Source organism: Coffea arabica, chromosome 7e, assembly GCF_036785885.1.
Source record: "Coffea arabica cultivar ET-39 chromosome 7e, Coffea Arabica ET-39 HiFi, whole genome shotgun sequence".
In the NCBI taxonomy this organism is placed as follows: domain Eukaryota; kingdom Viridiplantae; phylum Streptophyta; class Magnoliopsida; order Gentianales; family Rubiaceae; genus Coffea; species Coffea arabica.
Window position 1 is genome coordinate 10,018,804 of NC_092323.1, and position 18,648 is coordinate 10,037,451.

General features: G+C 36.2%; 2 protein-coding genes and 1 pseudogene across 4 annotated transcripts; all 3 read right to left on the bottom strand.

The window, feature by feature from the left end:
- Positions 1-6,696: 6,696 nt before the first annotated feature.
- LOC113702306 (protein trichome birefringence-like 34) lies at positions 6,697-9,215 on the bottom strand. Of its 3 annotated transcripts, none has more exons than XM_027223443.2 (6): positions 9,118-9,215; positions 8,395-8,545; positions 8,130-8,301; positions 7,619-7,815; positions 7,359-7,523; positions 6,697-7,147 (listed from the first exon to the last, which is right to left on the bottom strand). In XM_027223443.2, exons 2-6 carry the CDS (start codon positions 8,484-8,486, stop codon positions 6,793-6,795), a joined length of 981 nt encoding a protein of 326 aa, XP_027079244.1. In that variant the 5' UTR covers positions 8,487-8,545; positions 9,118-9,215; the 3' UTR covers positions 6,697-6,792. The 3 variants fall into 3 exon arrangements, with proteins under 3 accessions (XP_027079244.1, XP_071916486.1, XP_027079243.1); XM_072060385.1 differs by lacking the exon at positions 9,118-9,215 and adding an exon at positions 8,695-8,790; XM_027223442.2 differs by lacking the exon at positions 9,118-9,215 and having other exon boundaries at positions 8,395-9,102.
- A 3,325-nt stretch (positions 9,216-12,540) lies between these two features.
- On the bottom strand, positions 12,541-14,174 carry LOC113702307 (endochitinase). The gene is made up of 3 exons (XM_027223444.2): positions 13,688-14,174; positions 13,413-13,563; positions 12,541-13,066 (listed from the first exon to the last, which is right to left on the bottom strand). Exons 1-3 carry the CDS (start codon positions 14,139-14,141, stop codon positions 12,697-12,699), a joined length of 975 nt encoding a protein of 324 aa, XP_027079245.1. The 5' UTR covers positions 14,142-14,174; the 3' UTR covers positions 12,541-12,696.
- Positions 14,175-15,953: 1,779 nt separating this feature from the next.
- Positions 15,954-18,648, bottom strand: LOC113702308 (26 kDa endochitinase 1-like; annotated as a pseudogene).

Sequence of the window (18,648 nt, forward strand, 5' to 3'; positions counted from 1 at the left end):
CGAAACAAGAAAATCAACGTTTGACTACTGCTAGGCACTCCTAAATATTCAAACAGTGACCGCTTAAGGAGTCATACTTCATTGTCATGGTAAAACGTACCTTAATATATCTTACATATATAAAGCGTCCAACGCCTTGTGAACAGTGCAGGATGAGCTGGTTATGCCGTGATTTGTCTGGTTTTGAGGGGCCTTTTGGTCCTTTGATGATGGGTGTCAGTGGCTCTGCTGGCATTTTGCTTCTGTCCGCTGGCTCTTTTCGATTGTAACTTTGTAAGTCCACGTGGCTTTCGATTTTGGTAGTCAGCAATTACTATTAGTTAGTGGGCGGTTGCGGTCAGCAATATTCTTTCTTTTCTCTTAGCTTTTTTCTTCTTCTTAGTTTTCTTTGGCAGCTTAAGAAATGTCTTGAAAAGTTTCTTTCTCAAAAAAAAAATGCAATTTAAGAAATGGATTATAATTTTTGAACTTTTACAATAGGTCCAATTTTTTTTCTTTTGAGCATGAAAAAAATGATTCAATAAATACAAATTATCAAAACCAAAATCATCAAAATCTCCAAAAAAAAAAAAGAAATAGACAGCCTAAAAAAGGGAAGAAAGAAAGAAAAATAAGAAAATATGTATATTCACCCTTGCAAGTTAAACTTGTTCAATATTGAGAGTTAAGAAATGGATTATAATTTTTGAACTTTTACAGTAGGTCCAATTTATTTCTTTTGAGCACGAAAAAAAAGATTCAATAAATACAAATTATCAAAACCAAAATCATTAAAATCTCAAAAAAAAAAAGAAGGAAATAGACAGCCTAAAAAAGGGAAGAAAGAAGAAAAATAAGAAAATATGTATATTCACCCTTGCAAGTTAAACTTGTTCAATATTGAGAGTCCTATGCTCATTTTCAATAGATGATGTCTTGTCCAAAAAAACCATTGTCGCTCCCTCCACTCTTGAACACTTTTAATCTATCAATCAAACAATCATCTGAATTGCAACAAAAAGAATAGGATCCAATATGAAACCCTGATTAGGAGACATGGTAGTATATATAAACCGAGATCATGGAGGGATAGAGTTGAATAAAAATTATGTGTCATGAATATAGACCTATTAATGTAAAACAAAAAAGCCACTGAATATACAAAAAATATTAATTCAATTTTACATTGGTGTGAAAATATTTTTAAATATGTTTGAATGCTCATTCAAGTCTAGCAAACAAAAGAAAATGACAAACCCATTTTATAATTGCCTTGCTTTATTTCTTTCTTCTAAAAGATTGTTAAATGTGAAGTACTAACAAATAGAAAGTGTCAAAAAAATGGAAATTGTCAAATTGCTTGTCTTAGAGAAGCAACGTAACTAATAAGCAAAGCTACACATTACATGTATAGTCATACGCCTTTTAGTTCTACCTAATATTAGGCATTACTTACTGATTAATGCTATATTAAGAATGTAAGATAACCTGATTTCAAAGCCATATTTATTTGTGTAATTAGGAAAAAACATACACTCACACACATGACTATTGTATCTAACAAATAAAAAAAGCACACAAACATAACAGGAAAATAATGAGTCTCAGCTACCTGACGCATGGCGTCAGGGCTAAAAAACTAGTATATATATATATAGCTAAATCCTAAAGCAGCGGAGGAGGTAGAAAAAATTTTCAATGGGGCCAAAAATAACACTAGCATTTCTTACGAGTTATTTTGTTTATTTAAAAAAAAAGGGAAATGCCAATATTCATGCAATTAGTAACATTAATGCATTTATTTTGTGAACAACGTAAAAAAAAAAAACTCAGCTGAATTTACTCGCGTAATTACCATTTTTCTTGAAAAAGAATAAAAAGTCATTTAAAATTATTCACAACGGATTTTCATGTTCTGATAACCATTTATAATCTTTCATTTTCCACTCCATATATTTTTGTCAATATAAATAACTAAGCGATCATTTATTCAAGATTCTAAAATGAATGAGTGATATATTATGCCACCTAATTCCTAGGGAATTAAATGACTAATAAATATAACAAACGAGTCATAAATTATACTAGCAACTTCCAAGCAATGTTTTGAAAATCGGACCGGACCGGCCGGTTAGACCGGTTGAGCCGCGAACCGGCCATGGCACCGGTCCGGTTCAATGATATAGTTGACTTTGCCAGAAAACCGGTCAAAAACCGGTTGAACCGCGAAAACCGGCGAACCGGTGGTTTCCGGTTTTCAGCTTTTCCTCCTTTTTTTGTTGTTGCAAAATGCAGTTATCAAGATTCGAACTCAAGCCCTTTGTAATAGAAGACCAATGTATTAACCGTTGTACCATCACATCTTATTAATTTTTTTTGATAACTTATTTATATAAAGCAAACACTCATATTTTTTTTTCCATTTTTCTTACAAAATCTCATTCTCTCATGGCTCTTTCTTTTTAATTTTCAACTCTCTCTCTCTCTATCCTCTTTTCTTTTGTCACTCCCTTTTTAATCAAATCTCTTTATTTTTAATTTATTGATGTTTTCTTCCATCTTTTAATTTTGTTTTTGTCCATTAAATTGAAAAAAGTTAAAAAAGAATTATTTTTTTAACCCCAATTATTTAATACCACAACCACTCACTTTTATCTCACTTTTTGTTTCTTATCAAGTTTACATTTATATTTTCGATTTTCTTGACTTCCTTCGAACTCCAAACTTCATTTTTTAAATTGCAATCTCTAAATCCCAAAACGTAAATTAAAATTTAAGTTCACAATATCTAAATTCTCATAGACTTGAATTTTGTATAATTTCAAAATATTGTGATATTTTTGGGTTGGATTTAGATATAATTGAAATTGAGATGAAATTTATTTGTTTTTACTTATAATTTAAAAAAATTATTTTTAAAAATTCAAGTTATTAAAAAATAGTAAACTTTTCATCATATAAAGTATTAAATTAGTCCATTACATGTCTTATTTTGTACATATATATATTTATATAAATTATTTTTTAAAAAATTCATTGAACCGAGGTTGAACCGGTCCGACCGGTTAAACCTCGACCCTTTCACTTCACCGGTTCAATTAACGGTCTGGTTTTTAAAACATTGCTTCCAAGGGAACTAAATGGCTAGACTCTTAGTGTTAGAAAGTTTTGGGTTATTTATTGCCCATTTTCATTAAATTACAAAACTGGTAGTGTTATGTATATTTTACTTCTTAATATTTTAGTGGGGGCATGAAATTTTTTCAAATTACATGGGTAATAGGGGAAATTTGGCATTACTAATTGGAAAAATATTGACGGAGGCTTGTGCTCCCAGTGCCCTCTCCCCCCCCTGCATCCACCACCGTCCGAAAGGACAAATAGAGGTAAAACCACTTGTACCATTTTTTATTATTTATATCGTTGGGATGTTAAATACTCACGGAAGTGTCAAAAAATTCAAAGGTGAAAGTACCTAAAATATAGGGATAAAGAAATAAGATAACAATGAATTTGAAAATTTTAGTGGTTAAAAGTATTTTATAACCTTCAAAAATCACAGCTTCCCGCAACATTTCTATTTTCCCTTGACATATATGACTTGTAAGTAACCATCGTCACCTTGAACAAGATACATACTATCGATTGATCTAAACAAGCATCAGTTTTACAGGAAGGAAAAAATTGAACGTCTGACATCATCATGCGTTGGATACTTATCATTATTTTTTCAATATTTACCATTCCAATTAACTGCTGGGGACTGAACTGAAGTACCAGTTTTGTATTCAAGTAAAAATGGAGATTTGCCTAATATTTTGACTATATGGAATGAGGTTGAGTGCAGGAGGTCGTATCCATGGACTTGCGTTGGGCAAGACTGGGTCACTGGGAGAAGATTGCGGGAGGAGATTAGATCATTGGGCTGCTAAATATACAAGGAACATAACGGTATGAGCAGCCCTTTATCTTCATCACTTTTGACTATTGAGCGCTGAATTTGTTTTGCAAGTTACACGTATAATATATAGTAGTTTGTCAAGTAAACCGACGTCTAGATGCGGCATCCCAATTGTCAAATCAAATCATCATATCTGATTTCAAAGCTTCGCGAGGCTGCTGTTAGCTACGCATCAAATTAGAAAAAATGTCTTACCATTTGAATGGTGCGTTGGCAACCAATTAATCTGATGGGTGGAGGGGGGGGGGGGGGCGGCGGCGTGAAATACAGAAGCAAGCCGCCACAAGGGGTGGCTCAACTGAGTCGGAGGAACCTGACGGAGATTAATTATCATCAGATCAGACGGATGCATCGCGTATCGGTATAAATTTAGAATAAATTTCATATAGAGGCACGTTGATGAGAGGTAAGGTTTGAACTATTGATCTCCCATTCCATAATTAATGTGGTGATCAGTACCTTTAGAAGGAGTTGGTTGCCATGAGGGGGCCGTTAATGTCATTTTCTCCATTTTGCAACGCATGTGCCTAGTTATCTTATCTGCCATCAAAGTGTCATTAATTTGCTGATTAAGATTTGATAGGATACTTGGAAGTTTAGACCGGTAAAGATCATCATGGGTTGTTTTTTGACTGTCATCTGATGGGTTCGGCAACTGTATAAGCAGAGCAGCAGAAAGATCGCCATCATCACATGTTAGTGTCATCTGATGGGTTAAGTAAGAAACGTCTAAACTACTTTGTGTTGAAGTGTTGGTTTTGGTTAAAAGAACTATGGAGGCCTGAACCTAGACTAGACATTGTGGTAGAATTCTTCTGCATCGAGTTGCAGTTGCAATAAGCCATAAAGGGCTTCGATACATACACAAGCTACTTATATTATACGGCAGGTTCAAACTGATCTTTAGTTGCTAGAGCTTTCAACTTTTCATTCATCAGAGAGTGTATTTAGCGTGGAAAGTGAGATGAACTTGCAAACTCTTTCCCGGGGCGGCTTCCAAGTTCTTCGACGCCCTAAATACGCGGTTAATGGACCATCAAGGAAAACGGTGCGCTAGCTAGTGCCGGACTGGCAATGGAATTTTGTATTTGGACCAATTCAAACAACTGATTCCGACAAGTTGATGGACTCACTCACTCACTGATGTAGCTGCTATCCATACAACTCAGTTTCGAAATTATAAAATGAGTTGATAGGAACCGTTATTCTATTATAGTTGGTATTTTTTTTTTTGGCAAAACCCCTTATATAATAACACTGGAAAAGATATTTTCTATGTTCAAACGGAGAGAAGAAATCAAGAGGATTTAAAAGTCCAGTTAGCAATTTCTTGATCAACTTATAATATCCACCTAATCAATAATGTCTCGAGTAACTAAATTAGGTCTTGACAACACTAATAGCGTTAGAAGACATCGATTTTTACTCCTACAAAAGATCAGGTCCAGTTAAGCATGGCAACACTTCCATTTTTTTCTACTTCTTTTAGTACTACTCAAGTTTCTATGGATTGTAAGAGCAAAATGTATAGTGAATTAAGCTGTAAAGGCTCAGGTGTTTCCACGAAAAGTCTCAGTTTGGAATAGCTAATTTTCTACCACTACCTGAATGACTTAACCTGCACTCCTAATCACAACATATTAAAGTGAATCTTCCACAAATTATTAAAGTGAAGTTGATCAGCTCCGCCATCATGATGAATTAGACGAATGCCGAGTTGAAAAATCGTATAAAACAAGTCACAAACTTTTGAGGTTTTATACTTCGTGTATGATACTTTAATTATTGCAGAATTTTAAAGCTTGAGTAAGAATAATATTAAATCTTCCATTAAGTTGCACATATACAACTAATAATATGATAAAATTTTAAACAATCTAATGTCTAGTATAAAAAAAAAAATTAAGAGTAAGAAATTAGTATTAATGGACAAAGTTGTAGAAAATTAATTCATATTTTTTATTTCACACTTTCAAATATATTCGTACTATTTACATACAAGTATACAGACATAATAAGTTTACCGAACTCGTGATTAGTAACTAAATGCATAGAAATACTATTTAATTTGCCTTGACTATGTCTAACATACTATAGGTTATTGTACATTTTTTATTCGAAAAAGAGGACACTCTCAGCATTTGAATTGGTCAATTGGACCAAGGGTTTTAGTGCTACACTTTGATGTTAGCTTAGTGCTAGTTTACTTAGTCATTAGTGGTGGAATTCTTTTCACTAGAAGATCTTCTTTTTTTTTTTTTCAACAAACGGCACTAGAAGATCTCAACAAGTGAGATTTGTCACGAGTACGATGGATTGAATAATTCGTAAAAGAGAATATAAATAAGAGGTTTTGAAATCGAATTCTTCTGTCAGCCACACTTTAAATTGTTGCTGATTTTAACAGGCCCATGAGTTTAAATAATTGTAGCCTGGTGTGGAGTCAGAGCAGATCCTACTTAGTAGTGGGCTTGGGTTTTGTGTTACAAAAGAGGACTGACTGCAAGCAGGTCATTAGTTGAGGCAGTCTACCGTGGAACAGACCATGCGCCAGTAATTTTCTTAATACAAGATTTGGCCCATGGGGGATGGCCTATTTCTACGGCTTGAAGACCACAAGAATTTATCATGCTGTTGCAATCACCTGAAGCTTTTTTCATTTTGTATTTCTGATTTTTAAGCCTATTTGCATTGAAATAATTCACTGGGATGGAAGCCAGAACAATTGAAATCAACAGAGAAACACACACAAAACAAAAATGAAAATGTTGGACCAAGATTTTAAGGATCCATGTATAGAAATTGACCAAAAAGAATCATTGATTTGTTGATTGCCACTGTGATTTTCTGCTTCAACTTGGTGGATACAACAAATATGCATATAAGAACTCATTCCAGACATCAGGAACTCCAGGAAGGCACCAATGCGTACAATCAGTATGGTAATTAGGTGTTGTTAATTGCTCGTGAGTTAGTTGATCCCAGAATTTTCTATGCATTGATGGATGTGCATCTTTTCTATATTCAGAAAGTTGTGTGATGTTCAGCATCTGTGCATTGAAACCCTGGCTGCTCAACTTGTTGATGTATTTTTCCACTAACCGCATCATGTTTGGATCAGAATCCATGCTCCAGTACCCTTCTTCATAGATAGGCTCTGTCTCGTAAAAGCATTTGTGCTTCTTAGGTTTTCCCCATTCTTCAGCCCTGTCATGCATAATGCCTCTTCAAGAAAATTTCCTTTCAAGTTAAGCAAGGATATCTTTTTCCTTGTAATCATAACAAATCAAAAAGAACCTACCCCCCAGATAAAAAGCAAAAAAGCTCAAATAGAACAGAAAAAGAAAGCGGCAAAGAAAAAGAGCAAAGTCGGATAAATTAACTTCAAAATTAGGACTAATTATACGTATTAGCATGCCTGTTATGAGTGGGGGATGAGCTAACAAAGAAGACTCTGGTCTTAGAACGATTGACGTGATTATCTAGCCACTCAAACCATGTTGTAAGAGCCATTTCATACGCCTTTAGCATCTCTACATCCTCGTAAATTCGATCAGCATCAACATTTTCGAATGATCCCCACCTGATAAAGTCAGAAGCAATGGACTTTTTATTATATGATGATTAAAAATTGGTCTCCAATCAATGAGTTTGATTCAGAGCCGGAGATGTACTCACAAGATTTTTAGTTTGAGCTGTCTCCACCAAATATAGGAGTTAAATACAAGAACATCTGCGTCATTCCAGTTTCTGGCATGCTTTTCAATTGACTGCCCTCTTATAATCCTCTCAGACACACGGTGGTTTGTTGGATCATCACAAGTTGATTCCAACAACATTGGCTCCCAATAGAAGTCAATTGAAACATTGTACTCCTTTAACATATACATGAACAAATAACAGACATCAACACAAACTGTCTGAAAAAGACGGGATATGCTATAAATGACGTGATCTTATTATCGTGTTTGGAGACAAAATTCTTATAAGTAGTAACCTTCATAAATACTTAAAGAAAGTTAATATTAATTTGTGTTTTGGTTAATAGGATTAATGCACAATATTACATTGTGGTTCAACATTCAATAGTTTTCTCTCTTTTTTTTTTCCTTTCATTTCTTCATGCCAAATAAAATCATGTTTGAATCCAAATTGAATAAACGAATGCTGGACTCAGAACGTGACTTACCAAGGCTTTGAAAGCAATTAGGGAGCCATTGTAGTGAAGTGTTTTTGGTCTGTCAGGGATGGAAGACTCAATTAAACAGACCATTGACATCCATTGATTCCTATTTAGTGAATCTCCAACATACACAACCCTCTTATCCCTTAGCTTCTCCAACAAATCAATGGCGTCAAACCTTAATTAATTCAAAACAAAGAAACACCATCATTTTTATCCAGATCTTCAGGACAGTCAAGAAAATTTGAAAGGGAACAGGAGAGCACAGTACCTGGGGAGATCACAATGATGTGGTTGCCATCTCCAATACTGATAGTTGAGGTTCTTTCTCCCGTACATTTCACAAGCCAATTCTTCATTCATCAAAGAACATTGTCGGCCTTTGTACAGAGGGTAAGATTTGTTATCAAAAACCCATCTACCTGAAAACAAATCACAGCTTGAGAATGCGGTTTGACCAGTTGTATCACTAGTAATCTCATTTATCATATCCTTCTTCTGATCATATACTTCAGTACTTCTACTACTACGACTACTACTACTAGTCCTGCTGATTTCCCTGGAAACGTACGCAGCCATGAGTAGAAAGAACATGGCGACTACAAAAGCAATCTGCAAGTGAAGAAAATTGAATTTCATCCCCAAGCTACTGGCAGCAATAAATTGCTTTCTGGTTTCTTTCATTTTTTTGTGCAGCTGTCTCGGTGCTGAGACTGTCAATGCTACAATCTCGGGTGTCTGACTGCTGCAGCTATGGTAGTGGTCCTCCCGGATATGGTCTCAAGTTGGTCTTCGGGTAATAAAGGGTTGTCTCCATTGCTTGACGATTGACTACTTGATATCATGTTGCTTATACTCTTGTGGAATGCAAATCATGAAGTCTTTGGGGGTTGCTTAGGACGAATCAAAATATTTTTTATTCGAAAATTTGATTGAAAGCTAAGCAAATCCGAAGCCAGCTAGATTATCCACGTACTATAGTGTAGTGTCTTACCGGTAGTTTGGATTGGTTTAGGAAAACTGAGAGCGGATTTCTTCTCATGGTCAATGCATTTTCTTACATTGCCTTGTTGCCATGTTGTTGGAACTCCATAGGATCCTTATTTATTCCACGAATTAACAACTCCATAATATTCAAATTTGACAAGGCCCACGGGTGTCGGCAGACCAGACATATTTTATTGTCAGGTTAGCAAGCAATTGTTTAGTTGGCTATAATGCCTCTGCTAAATGTTTTAAATTGTATATTCTCAGCCCAACTTCCAATAAAAACATCCTCCTTAATTACGAAGAATATGGCTGCAGCTTTCCTAAAGCATTCTTTACTAGTAACTAATTAGGGGTTATTATGGTTGTACCTGCCTAAAGTAAAGTTTCTTGGCGTATTTTCAGGTACACGCCAAAAATCAAGAATTAATAATGTAAACCCAATATATTAAAGAATTTAGAGGGAGGGGCAAGTGAAAGTTGGAAACCTACCAAGAAAATTTGCAATATAGATGTTGATTACAGCAATCTTTCTTTTCCTTTTTTTTTTTTTTTTTTTCTCTTTGTTTGGATTTTTATACTGAAAATTAAAGCATCCCATATTTCCTAAGGAATGAGTGAAGCGATTGTGGCTGCTCTTGGAAGGATCAGATGCTTTAAGGATAATCAGTCACCACAAAGGATGTAGTAGAAATTTTGCAGAAGCCCAAGTGGCAATTCTTAAATTATTTGAGGCTTCAACCTCCCAATAACTCACAAAGCCAAAAGTGGAACATCAAATAATTGAATCTACAACTACTTCGTTTCGTTTTATAGCCAAAAAAATTAAAGAAATAGTATAGGAGGAGATGGATTGACATTACAAAAAAACAAAAAAAGGGTCCACTACATTATTAGTGTCCTACAATGAATTCTCATCGAATCTTCCATAAGAAGTGATTTAACAAAATTACGCCTTGTTTGGATCGTGATTTTTCACAAAAAATTTTTACATTTTCTAGTCAACTTTTATCTTATATATGTCAAATCGGAATAATATATTTTTCTACAAAACTCCTAAAAATAGCAATTCAAACAGGTTTTAAAGGCTACGTGCATAAATCTTGGGTAAGAAGTGATTTAACAAATTCTGGGGCATAGAATAACATCAAGCAGCCGCAGGAGATTAGTCAGGCGGTCCCGGAAACCCCTATGTCGAAAAAAAAAAACATCAAGCAGCAAAATTCAAGCTATTTTTGGCGCAAGAGTTTCCTTCTCGCTATTGAGCTACAGGATTAGTATGTTAGCGCTTTACTACTGACCAATAACGAGCCACAAAAGCACCTCCAATCACGTTTCCAAAAGCACAGAGAAAAATTTTCACTCTACTTTCCATTATTCGGCGCCGCATTACCATTTGTACCTTTTCACCCTTGCCAACTATAATGGGCCTAACGATGAAATTGAAATGGATGAATGTGACTGGAATTCATTGGACCTGCCCCAATCAATCAGTATCATCAATCAATGTAATCTCCCGCAATCGCAAAAACTGGTACTGGAACGAGTTTTTACACAAACAGGAGAAGGCTATACATGACAAACTCTACGCTCATCACATTTTTTTTCACTTATGGGCATTGCAATTTACAACACAGATCTCGATTGGGCCCCTAGAGCCTTTTTGACGACGCGGGATTGCAGAATTTATGTTTGCCAATACTTTTTTTTTTATTATACTTTTTCTCTTTCTCCATGTCTTTTGACTCCACCAAAGGCAGTAGCAAGGACCAAAGAGAAAAGGGTATGTCTCATTTATTTTTCCCAAGCCAATGATTTTGTTTATCATGGTGCTCTAAATATTTCATTGCTTATCGTAATTGCTGCAAATCAGTTAGCATCACTTTCTACTGGAACGCGTATGTTTGAATGCGAAAGTCAAACTTTCGGACACTAAAAGTGTAAACAAGTCGAGTCAATTCTGAATAGTGCTATACTTGAGTTTGAGCTCGACTTGATACATCGCTGCTTGAGATCGAACTCGACTCAATCAAGCTTGAAATTTTACAAATTAAACTCGATTTGCTAACGTTTCTGAAATGTTTGAATTCAACTCGTTTGGGTTTCTGAAATGCTCAAATTCAACTCATTTGGGTTCGAGCAAACTCAAACCCGAACTCAAAAGAGCTCAAACTCGAGTTCGATTAGAAAAAAAGATATTTTGGATACTCAACTCGTTTGACTAAACAAACCACTTGAGATCGACTCGAATTCGGTCAATGCCAAGTCGAGTCGATCATTTGACCGATCAGCTTGTAAGTAGCTCGCGAGCTAATCTGTTCGTTTACACTTCTATTCGCACTTACACCTTGAAAATTGTTCATGTGTTATCTTCCCCTTGAAAAAACATACACTACACAATATCTTCTGACTCTCAAAATTGGCAATAAACTAGAAATCAATTCATTGTTGGTGTTTTATTAGTGCAAATCCAATAATAAATCGCATCAAATCCAATAATGAAACCGCATCAACGGGTCGGGTTCGGGTCAAAATTGAAAATTTTGAACCCGAACCCATTATAATGTGACAATTTCGGTACCGACCCATATATTTGACGAATCTTGTGTTTAGAGTTCCAGAATCGGGTTCGACAAGTCTTGGGTCTGGGTCTACCAGAAAAAATAAAACCCAACAAAAATAATGTATTTAGAAATATTATTGTATTTTGAAATATTCATATTATTGTATTTAGAAATGATGTATTTAGAAATATTATTATATTTAGAAATAAGGCCCCAACAAGATTAGGATTTGTTAATTTAGTAAAAGAATTATTATTGTATTTATAAATATTTATATTTTATAATCATTAATGCATTGTTCGGGTCTGAGTTGGATACGGGTTGAAATCCTATCTTCCGTATCCGATCCACTTTTTATGAAAGTAAACGGGTCCGAGTAACGGAATTATTTCTTAATCCATACCCAGGAAAAAAAATCGGATCCGGGTCCAAACTCAGCCCATTAACAGCCCTATCTCTAGCAAAAACATAAAAAGTTAAACAGGGTACTACTGGGTATATGAATTATAATACTACGTGAATTCATGTAGGCTGCATGCAAAAAAAGCTAGATATTTTCTGAAATGCTTGAATTCAACTCATTTGGGTTCGAGAAAACTCAAACTCAAAAGAGTTCAAACTCGAGTTCCATTAGAAAAGAAGGTATTTTGGATATTTAACTCGTTTGACTAAACAAGCCGCTTGTGATTGATTCGAATTCGGTCAATGCCAAGTCGAGTCGATCATTTGACTGATTAACTCGTAAGTAGCTCGCGAGCTGATCTGTTAGTTTACACTTCTATTCGCACCTACACCTTAAAAATTGTTCATGTGTTATCTTCCCCTTGAAAAAACATACACTACACAATATCTTCTGACTCTCAAAATTGGCAATAAACTAGAAATCAATTCATTGTCGGTGTTTTATTAGTGCAAATCCAATAATAAATCGCATCAAATACATATCTTGGTCTTGATGGGTCACACACAACAGTTATTTATGCTTAAACGAGGACGGTAATTCGCCAGTCCCCTGTTTGGCTTTAGGCAAAAGGTCTCTGATTGTAGCAATCCAAATTGTTCCCATAGCCGATTCCAAATAGGTCACAGTACCTCCTGTAGAATCCAATCCGATCAGCGACCTTATCATTAGTACCCATGCCACACTCGAGTCCACCGTTAATAATGTTGGTGATGACCCCGTATCCTGGGACTCGACCAGCTGACGTGTCAGCACCAGATGGGGTCCATGCCCCAGTGATGACGTCATGGCATGAGGGCTTGTTTGACTGTGGTGTCATCCAGAACCAAATTGCTGTCTTGAAGGATATAACGGCGTCCGTTGCCACCAAGTCTGGATTGTTTATAAGGTCAGCTCCGATTGCTTGGCCAGCTAAACCGTAGTTGTAATTGCTGAAAGTAAAAAAAAAAAAAAAAAGTGTTATGCAAATCAATTGCCAAAGTTACCTATAATGTTCCAATGAGGTAGGCTGATGAATTATTTTGTTGTGTCATTTTAGGAAGGGCAAAATCTTAAAAAGTTTAAATTTGGGCCAAAAGCTGATAAGAACTCCGGAATAGGTGTTAAATAAAATCAAAATCTACATTACTAATATGTGAATTGCTTTCTGGCAAATGTCGCCCCCTCCTTAGTTTTAAGCAGATTATTGTTACATGGGTTTTTTTTTCATGTGGAGAATTTCGTTTGTCGATCCGCTGTTAAGGTAGAAGACAAGTAGCAGACTACTCGAAAACTTACTGAGTCAATTGTATTGGTCCTCTGCCATAGTACTGTTTACCAGCAGGACACGGCCAGGATGGAGAATCGCAGAAAGACCCAGAGGCGCCATTTTCCGTTATGAAGCAATATCCCCAAGCATAAGGACCATCTGGTGCACTAGGCCATCCACCTACACATGATTGAAATCCATTTAGCAACGTAAAACTCAAAGAAAACGAAGAGGAAAATGTAATTTAATTGTTTGATCAATCGTGCCAGGAATGAACAAAACATATAAATAGATCAAGCCGGACCTGTAGTCTCATGTGAAGTCTGTCCCAGAAATGCAGCAATTTCTCGTTTACGAGTTTCATCATTACCAGTTGTTGCAAAGCCCGGGAAGGATTGTGCAGCAGTGATAAAAGCGTTGTAACTATAGAACCCATTGCTGGGGCATCTTGGATCGTTACGGTATTTCAGCATTTGATCAAAAAGAGCTTGACTGATGAGGGAGGAAATGCCTGTACCACTGCCGGGGTTAGGGGTTGAACCACCACCGCCGGGGCTGGGGGTTGAACCACTGCACTGGCTCTGGCAATTGTTAGAGGGAGAGCAATAGTCGGGGGTGGAGCCACACCAACCATACTGGCTACAGCACAGCCCATTTGGGCACAGAGCATTCCCTGCCTGTCTTCCACATTGTTCTGCTAGTGATGATGTTGTGAACAATGGGGCTAGAGTTAACAGAATCAAAATCCAATTCCTCATGTTTTGTTGCCTCTCAATTGTGGGTTAATTTTGTGGATAAATATAGAGCTCTAGCGGGATTCCTTGTGGGCATGTAAAGAGGCTCAGACCGTGTTCTTTGATTATTCTTGAAAATTCCAAGTCAATTTTGGCAGCTTAAAGACTTGGGACATTCACTGGAACGTCATAGTCACACTAGCATATTTCTTGATAATCGATACCGTCACTTAAGATAATGCTTAGTTGTGGTCTCTGGAATTTTTTGACGCAGTCAGGTCTCAAGTTCAACTGTGCGATATTCTTCTACTATTATCAAACCAAAAAAGAAAGCCGTTTTACTAAATTGAGGAGCATTTTCTCACGCCCTACATTAAACTCAATTTGTGGATTTTACATAAAATGACAAAGTAGCTGCTTGATCAAATTGTAGAAAGGCATAATGTTGATGGACAGATTGAAATTCAGGCCAACAACTTTCTTCTTTCTTTTTTTTTTTTTAGTTTGATTTTTTTACATATCTCTGGGTCTCCAAAAGCCAAAATAATAACGATTCTAGCTGGGCAGCCGAAATTTGTTTAATAGTACTTGTAATTGAGTAATTAGTTTAGATAAGATCGAAGGTTGGAAAATTGGAATGCCGCCGGAAGTTTGGAATTAGGACAGGGGGAGGGTATATCCTGGACTTGTGCACATCCCAGTCCGTTCCTTCTTGGCAATCGATGTATATTTATTTTATGAATAAGTTTTTTATACACTTTCAATGTAGAATTATTTTTTACACTAACAGATTTATAGTATTAATATCGTATAACATAAATTCAAATTTGAAATTCAAATAATACATATATTTCATACTTCTATAGTTGCTAGTGTAATATTACTACATTGTCAATGCATAAAAAGTGAAGTATTTATCAGATGTGCCGAAACCTCGAAGAAGACTTTTTGGGGGGGGGGGGGGGGGGAGCGTAGCGAATATTTTGGCGTGCACTGTACTCAGTCGGATCTATGAATTTTTTGTTGCAGTAAGTGCATATAATATTTAAACTCGATTCATAATTCATAATTTATAGTCTAAATGACGAAATACCTACGCGATAGAGATAGAGCTATTGCCATGCAGGAACATGGAGGATCGGTGTTGCAAGTTTGGAACAAGTCAATTCCCAAGAAAGTCCAGGGGACAGCATGTCCTGCACACAGCAACTGCGAAAATGTGTCTTGAGGAGTTTGATCTTCATCCAGATTCTGATTTCTTCCTGATTGCAAGTGCAGCCATCTGAATAGAATTGAACAGAACAGTCCATTTCAAATTATATTTGATATCAAGTGAATGGTATTCCCCTATCCTATGCACTTTGTGGTATGTATTGGACAATTCTTAGAGTATAGTGTCCTATAGGCGTATAGAGGTCTTTATTCCTCTAAATCAATGAGCGTGCAAGAAATTTACTACATGCGTTCAAGAATTTCCTCTGAATTTTTCTACTCTACTTTTGCATTTTATTCAGACAATATTTGGTCTCACATTTTCTCAGGATTTGAAAGGGTTGCTATTTTGTTAGCGTTTTCCTTTGTCCCCAACCCAGGTTTTGAAAGGATTGGAGCAACTGTCCCTTAGACTTCGTTAATTCCACTTTACTCTTCATATATTATTTTGCATGCTTTTTAGAAAATTCATACATACCACATCATACTACTTGGTACTTTGCAAAATTAACCAAAAACATATCATGAGATGCTAACAGATTAGTGATGGGCATCAAATCATCAAAATTAAAAATAAAAACATCTTCAAAATCTTATTGCAGTAAAATCCATCAAATGCACTTCTTCATCACTCGTAATAGAGCAATTTATTCGGGCTAAACATGATCAAACAAATGAATCCCTTCATCGTTAAATCTTCCAATTTCATTGCAAAACATTCATGCAAAAGGCTTTTGACTGTAGCAATCCAGATTATTTCCATAGCCGATTTTGAATATATCACAATATCTCTTGTAGAACCCAATCCGATCAGCCGCCTTAGCATTAGGACCCATGCCACACTCGAGTCCACCATTAATAATGTTGGTAATAACACCATAACCTGAAACCCTTCCAGCCGCCCTATCAGCACTGGATGGATGGGGTCCATCCCCCAGTAATGACGGCGTGGCTTGAAGGTTTGTTTCCCTGCGGTGTCATCCAGAACCAGATTGCCGTCTTGAATGAAACCACAGCATCTGTTGCTACCAAGTCCGGATTGTTTATCAGGTCCACTCCAATTGCTCTGCCGGCTTTTCCATAGTTGTAATTGCTGGTGAAAGAAGGAAAGAAAAGATGTAAAATCAATGCCCAAGGTCAAGAATAACTGATCTTTTTGACACCATGCATTTAATTAGTTTCAATTGTAGTAGGAACTAGCAAGTACTCCGCAAGTTTGAGATTCCTTCATGTCATGGTGGCTTAGTTTAGGTTTCCTTAATCCTAGCCATCAGTTTAAAATTCCATTCCATGGGGTGGCGACTTAAGTTAGGTTACCTAAAAAAATAGATGCTATGAAGTTTAAAACGGCTAGCAAGTGATCAAAGTTTCATTACCAATTTTTTTGTCTTCTGGTTATTAAAGTCCACAACGGAAACATGATAATATGTGATTTGTATGTCTGGACTTCTTGTTTTTATCCTCGTCAATTTGTCGTTTCTTTTGAATGTAATCATCTATCTACTAGTAATAAATTAATCGTGCCCAAGTATTTTCCTCTCCAGTTAAAGCTGTCAACGGGTCGGGGTCGGGTCAGAATTGAAAATTTTGAACCCGAACCCATTATAATGTGACAATTTCGGTACCGACCCATATATTTGACAAGTCTAGTGTTTAGAGTTCCAGAATTGGGTTCGACAGGTCTTGGGTCCGAGTCTACCAGAAAAAATAAAACCCAACAAAAATAATGTATTTAGAAATATTATTGTATTTTGAAATATTCATATTATTGTATTTAGAAATGATGTATTTAGAAATATTATTATATTTAGAAATAAGGCCCCAACAAGATTAGGATTTGTTAATTTAGCAAAAGAATTATTTGTGTATTTATAAATATTTATATTTTATAATCATTAATGCATTGTTCAGGTCTGAGTTGGATACGGGTTGGAATTCTATATTCCGTATCCGATCTACTTTTTATGAAAGTAAACGGGCCCGAGTAACGGAATTATTTCTTAATCCATACCCGAAAAAAAAAAAATATCGGGTCCGGGTCCAAACCCAGCCCATTAACAGCCCTATCTCCAGCAAAAACATAAAAAGTTGAACAGGGTACTACTGGGTATATGAATTATAATACTACGTGAATTCATGTAGGCTGCATGCTAAAAACGCTAGATTCCAAAACTCAGCAAAATATGCTTCCAAGGTAGAAACTATGAAAGTATACGTTCGATAGATTTGTACTCTAATTAACTCAATATCATTTCATTTGGTGAGCTTTCCAGGGTTCAGAGCCAAAGGAAATTTATTTTTATTTGTCAAAATAGAATTTTGGATGATTAAACGCCAAGATTAAGGTGTAGCCAACGTCCATTTACGGATTGATAAGCATTGTGCAGAACTGGCAATCCGAATTTATTAGTTTTTGCTCCAACATGTTGATCTCTAATGAGCACGCTTACTGTAATATATACTCCTTACATTTCCCTAGAAGTTCGACTTGCATGGATTTTAATCGTGTATAAAATTTCAGTATCAATTGTGACGAACTAGTTACTAAACTTACTGAGTGAGTTGTATGGGGCCTCTGCCATAGTATTGTCTACCGGCAGGGCAAGGCCAGTCTGGAGAATCACAGAAAGACCCCGAGGCACCTATTTCTTTTATGAAGCAATAACCCCATGCATACGGACCATCTGGTGCACTTGGCCACCCGCCTGCTCAAAATCAAGCAATACTAAACTTTTAGCAGCCCCCCCCAAAATAGGAAAAAATCCCTCCTTATCTTAGTCTTTTTGATGAATTTAAAAAAAAAAACAGGAATACAGAGTAATGATAACAATGAAACGAAAAAATTTTAAAAAAAAAAAAAATCAGCCCGACCTGTAGTCTCATGTGAAATCTGGCCCAAGAATGCAGCAATTTCTCTTTTACGAGTAGCAACATCACCAGTTGTTCCAAAGCCATTGAAAGATTTTGCAGCAGTGATAAATGCATTGTACGTATAGAACCCATTGCTGGAGCATCTTGGATCGTTATGATATTTGAGCATTTGGTTGAAAAGGGCTGGACTGATAAGTGAGTCAATGCCAGCTCCGCCACCGGGGAATGGGGTGGGGTTAGATGGCGTAGGGGATGAACCACCACCGTTCTTGCATTGGCTCTGGCAGCCATTTGTGCAATAATCAGCTGTAGAGCCACACCAACCGTACTGGCTGCAGCAAAGCCGATTTGGGCACAGAGCATTTCCAGCTTGTTTACCACATTGTTCTGCTAATGACAATGTTAGCAATGGTGCTAGAGATAATATAATAACAATCAAATTTCTCAT

What these genes read in the sequence shown, in the direction of transcription:
- LOC113702306 (XM_027223442.2), bottom strand. Translation starts at nt 8,807, where the DNA reads ATGAAAGAAACCAGAAAGCAATTTATTGCTGCCAGTAGCTTGGGGATG. An exon ending in TAATTGCTTTCAAAGCCTTG is followed by an intron (nt 7,816 to 8,129) that starts GTAAGTCACGTT and finishes TATATGTTAAAG; the next exon opens with GAGTACAATGTTTCAATTGA. An exon ending in CAGCTCAAACTAAAAATCTT is followed by an intron (nt 7,524 to 7,618) that starts GTGAGTACATCT and finishes TGACTTTATCAG; the next exon opens with GTGGGGATCATTCGAAAATG.
- LOC113702307 (XM_027223444.2), bottom strand. Translation starts at nt 14,141, where the DNA reads ATGAGGAATTGGATTTTGATTCTGTTAACTCTAGCCCCATTGTTCACA. An exon ending in GACTTCACATGAGACTACAG is followed by an intron (nt 13,564 to 13,687) that starts GTCCGGCTTGAT and finishes AATCATGTGTAG; the next exon opens with GTGGATGGCCTAGTGCACCA. An exon ending in GGACCAATACAATTGACTCA is followed by an intron (nt 13,067 to 13,412) that starts GTAAGTTTTCGA and finishes TTTTACTTTCAG; the next exon opens with CAATTACAACTACGGTTTAG.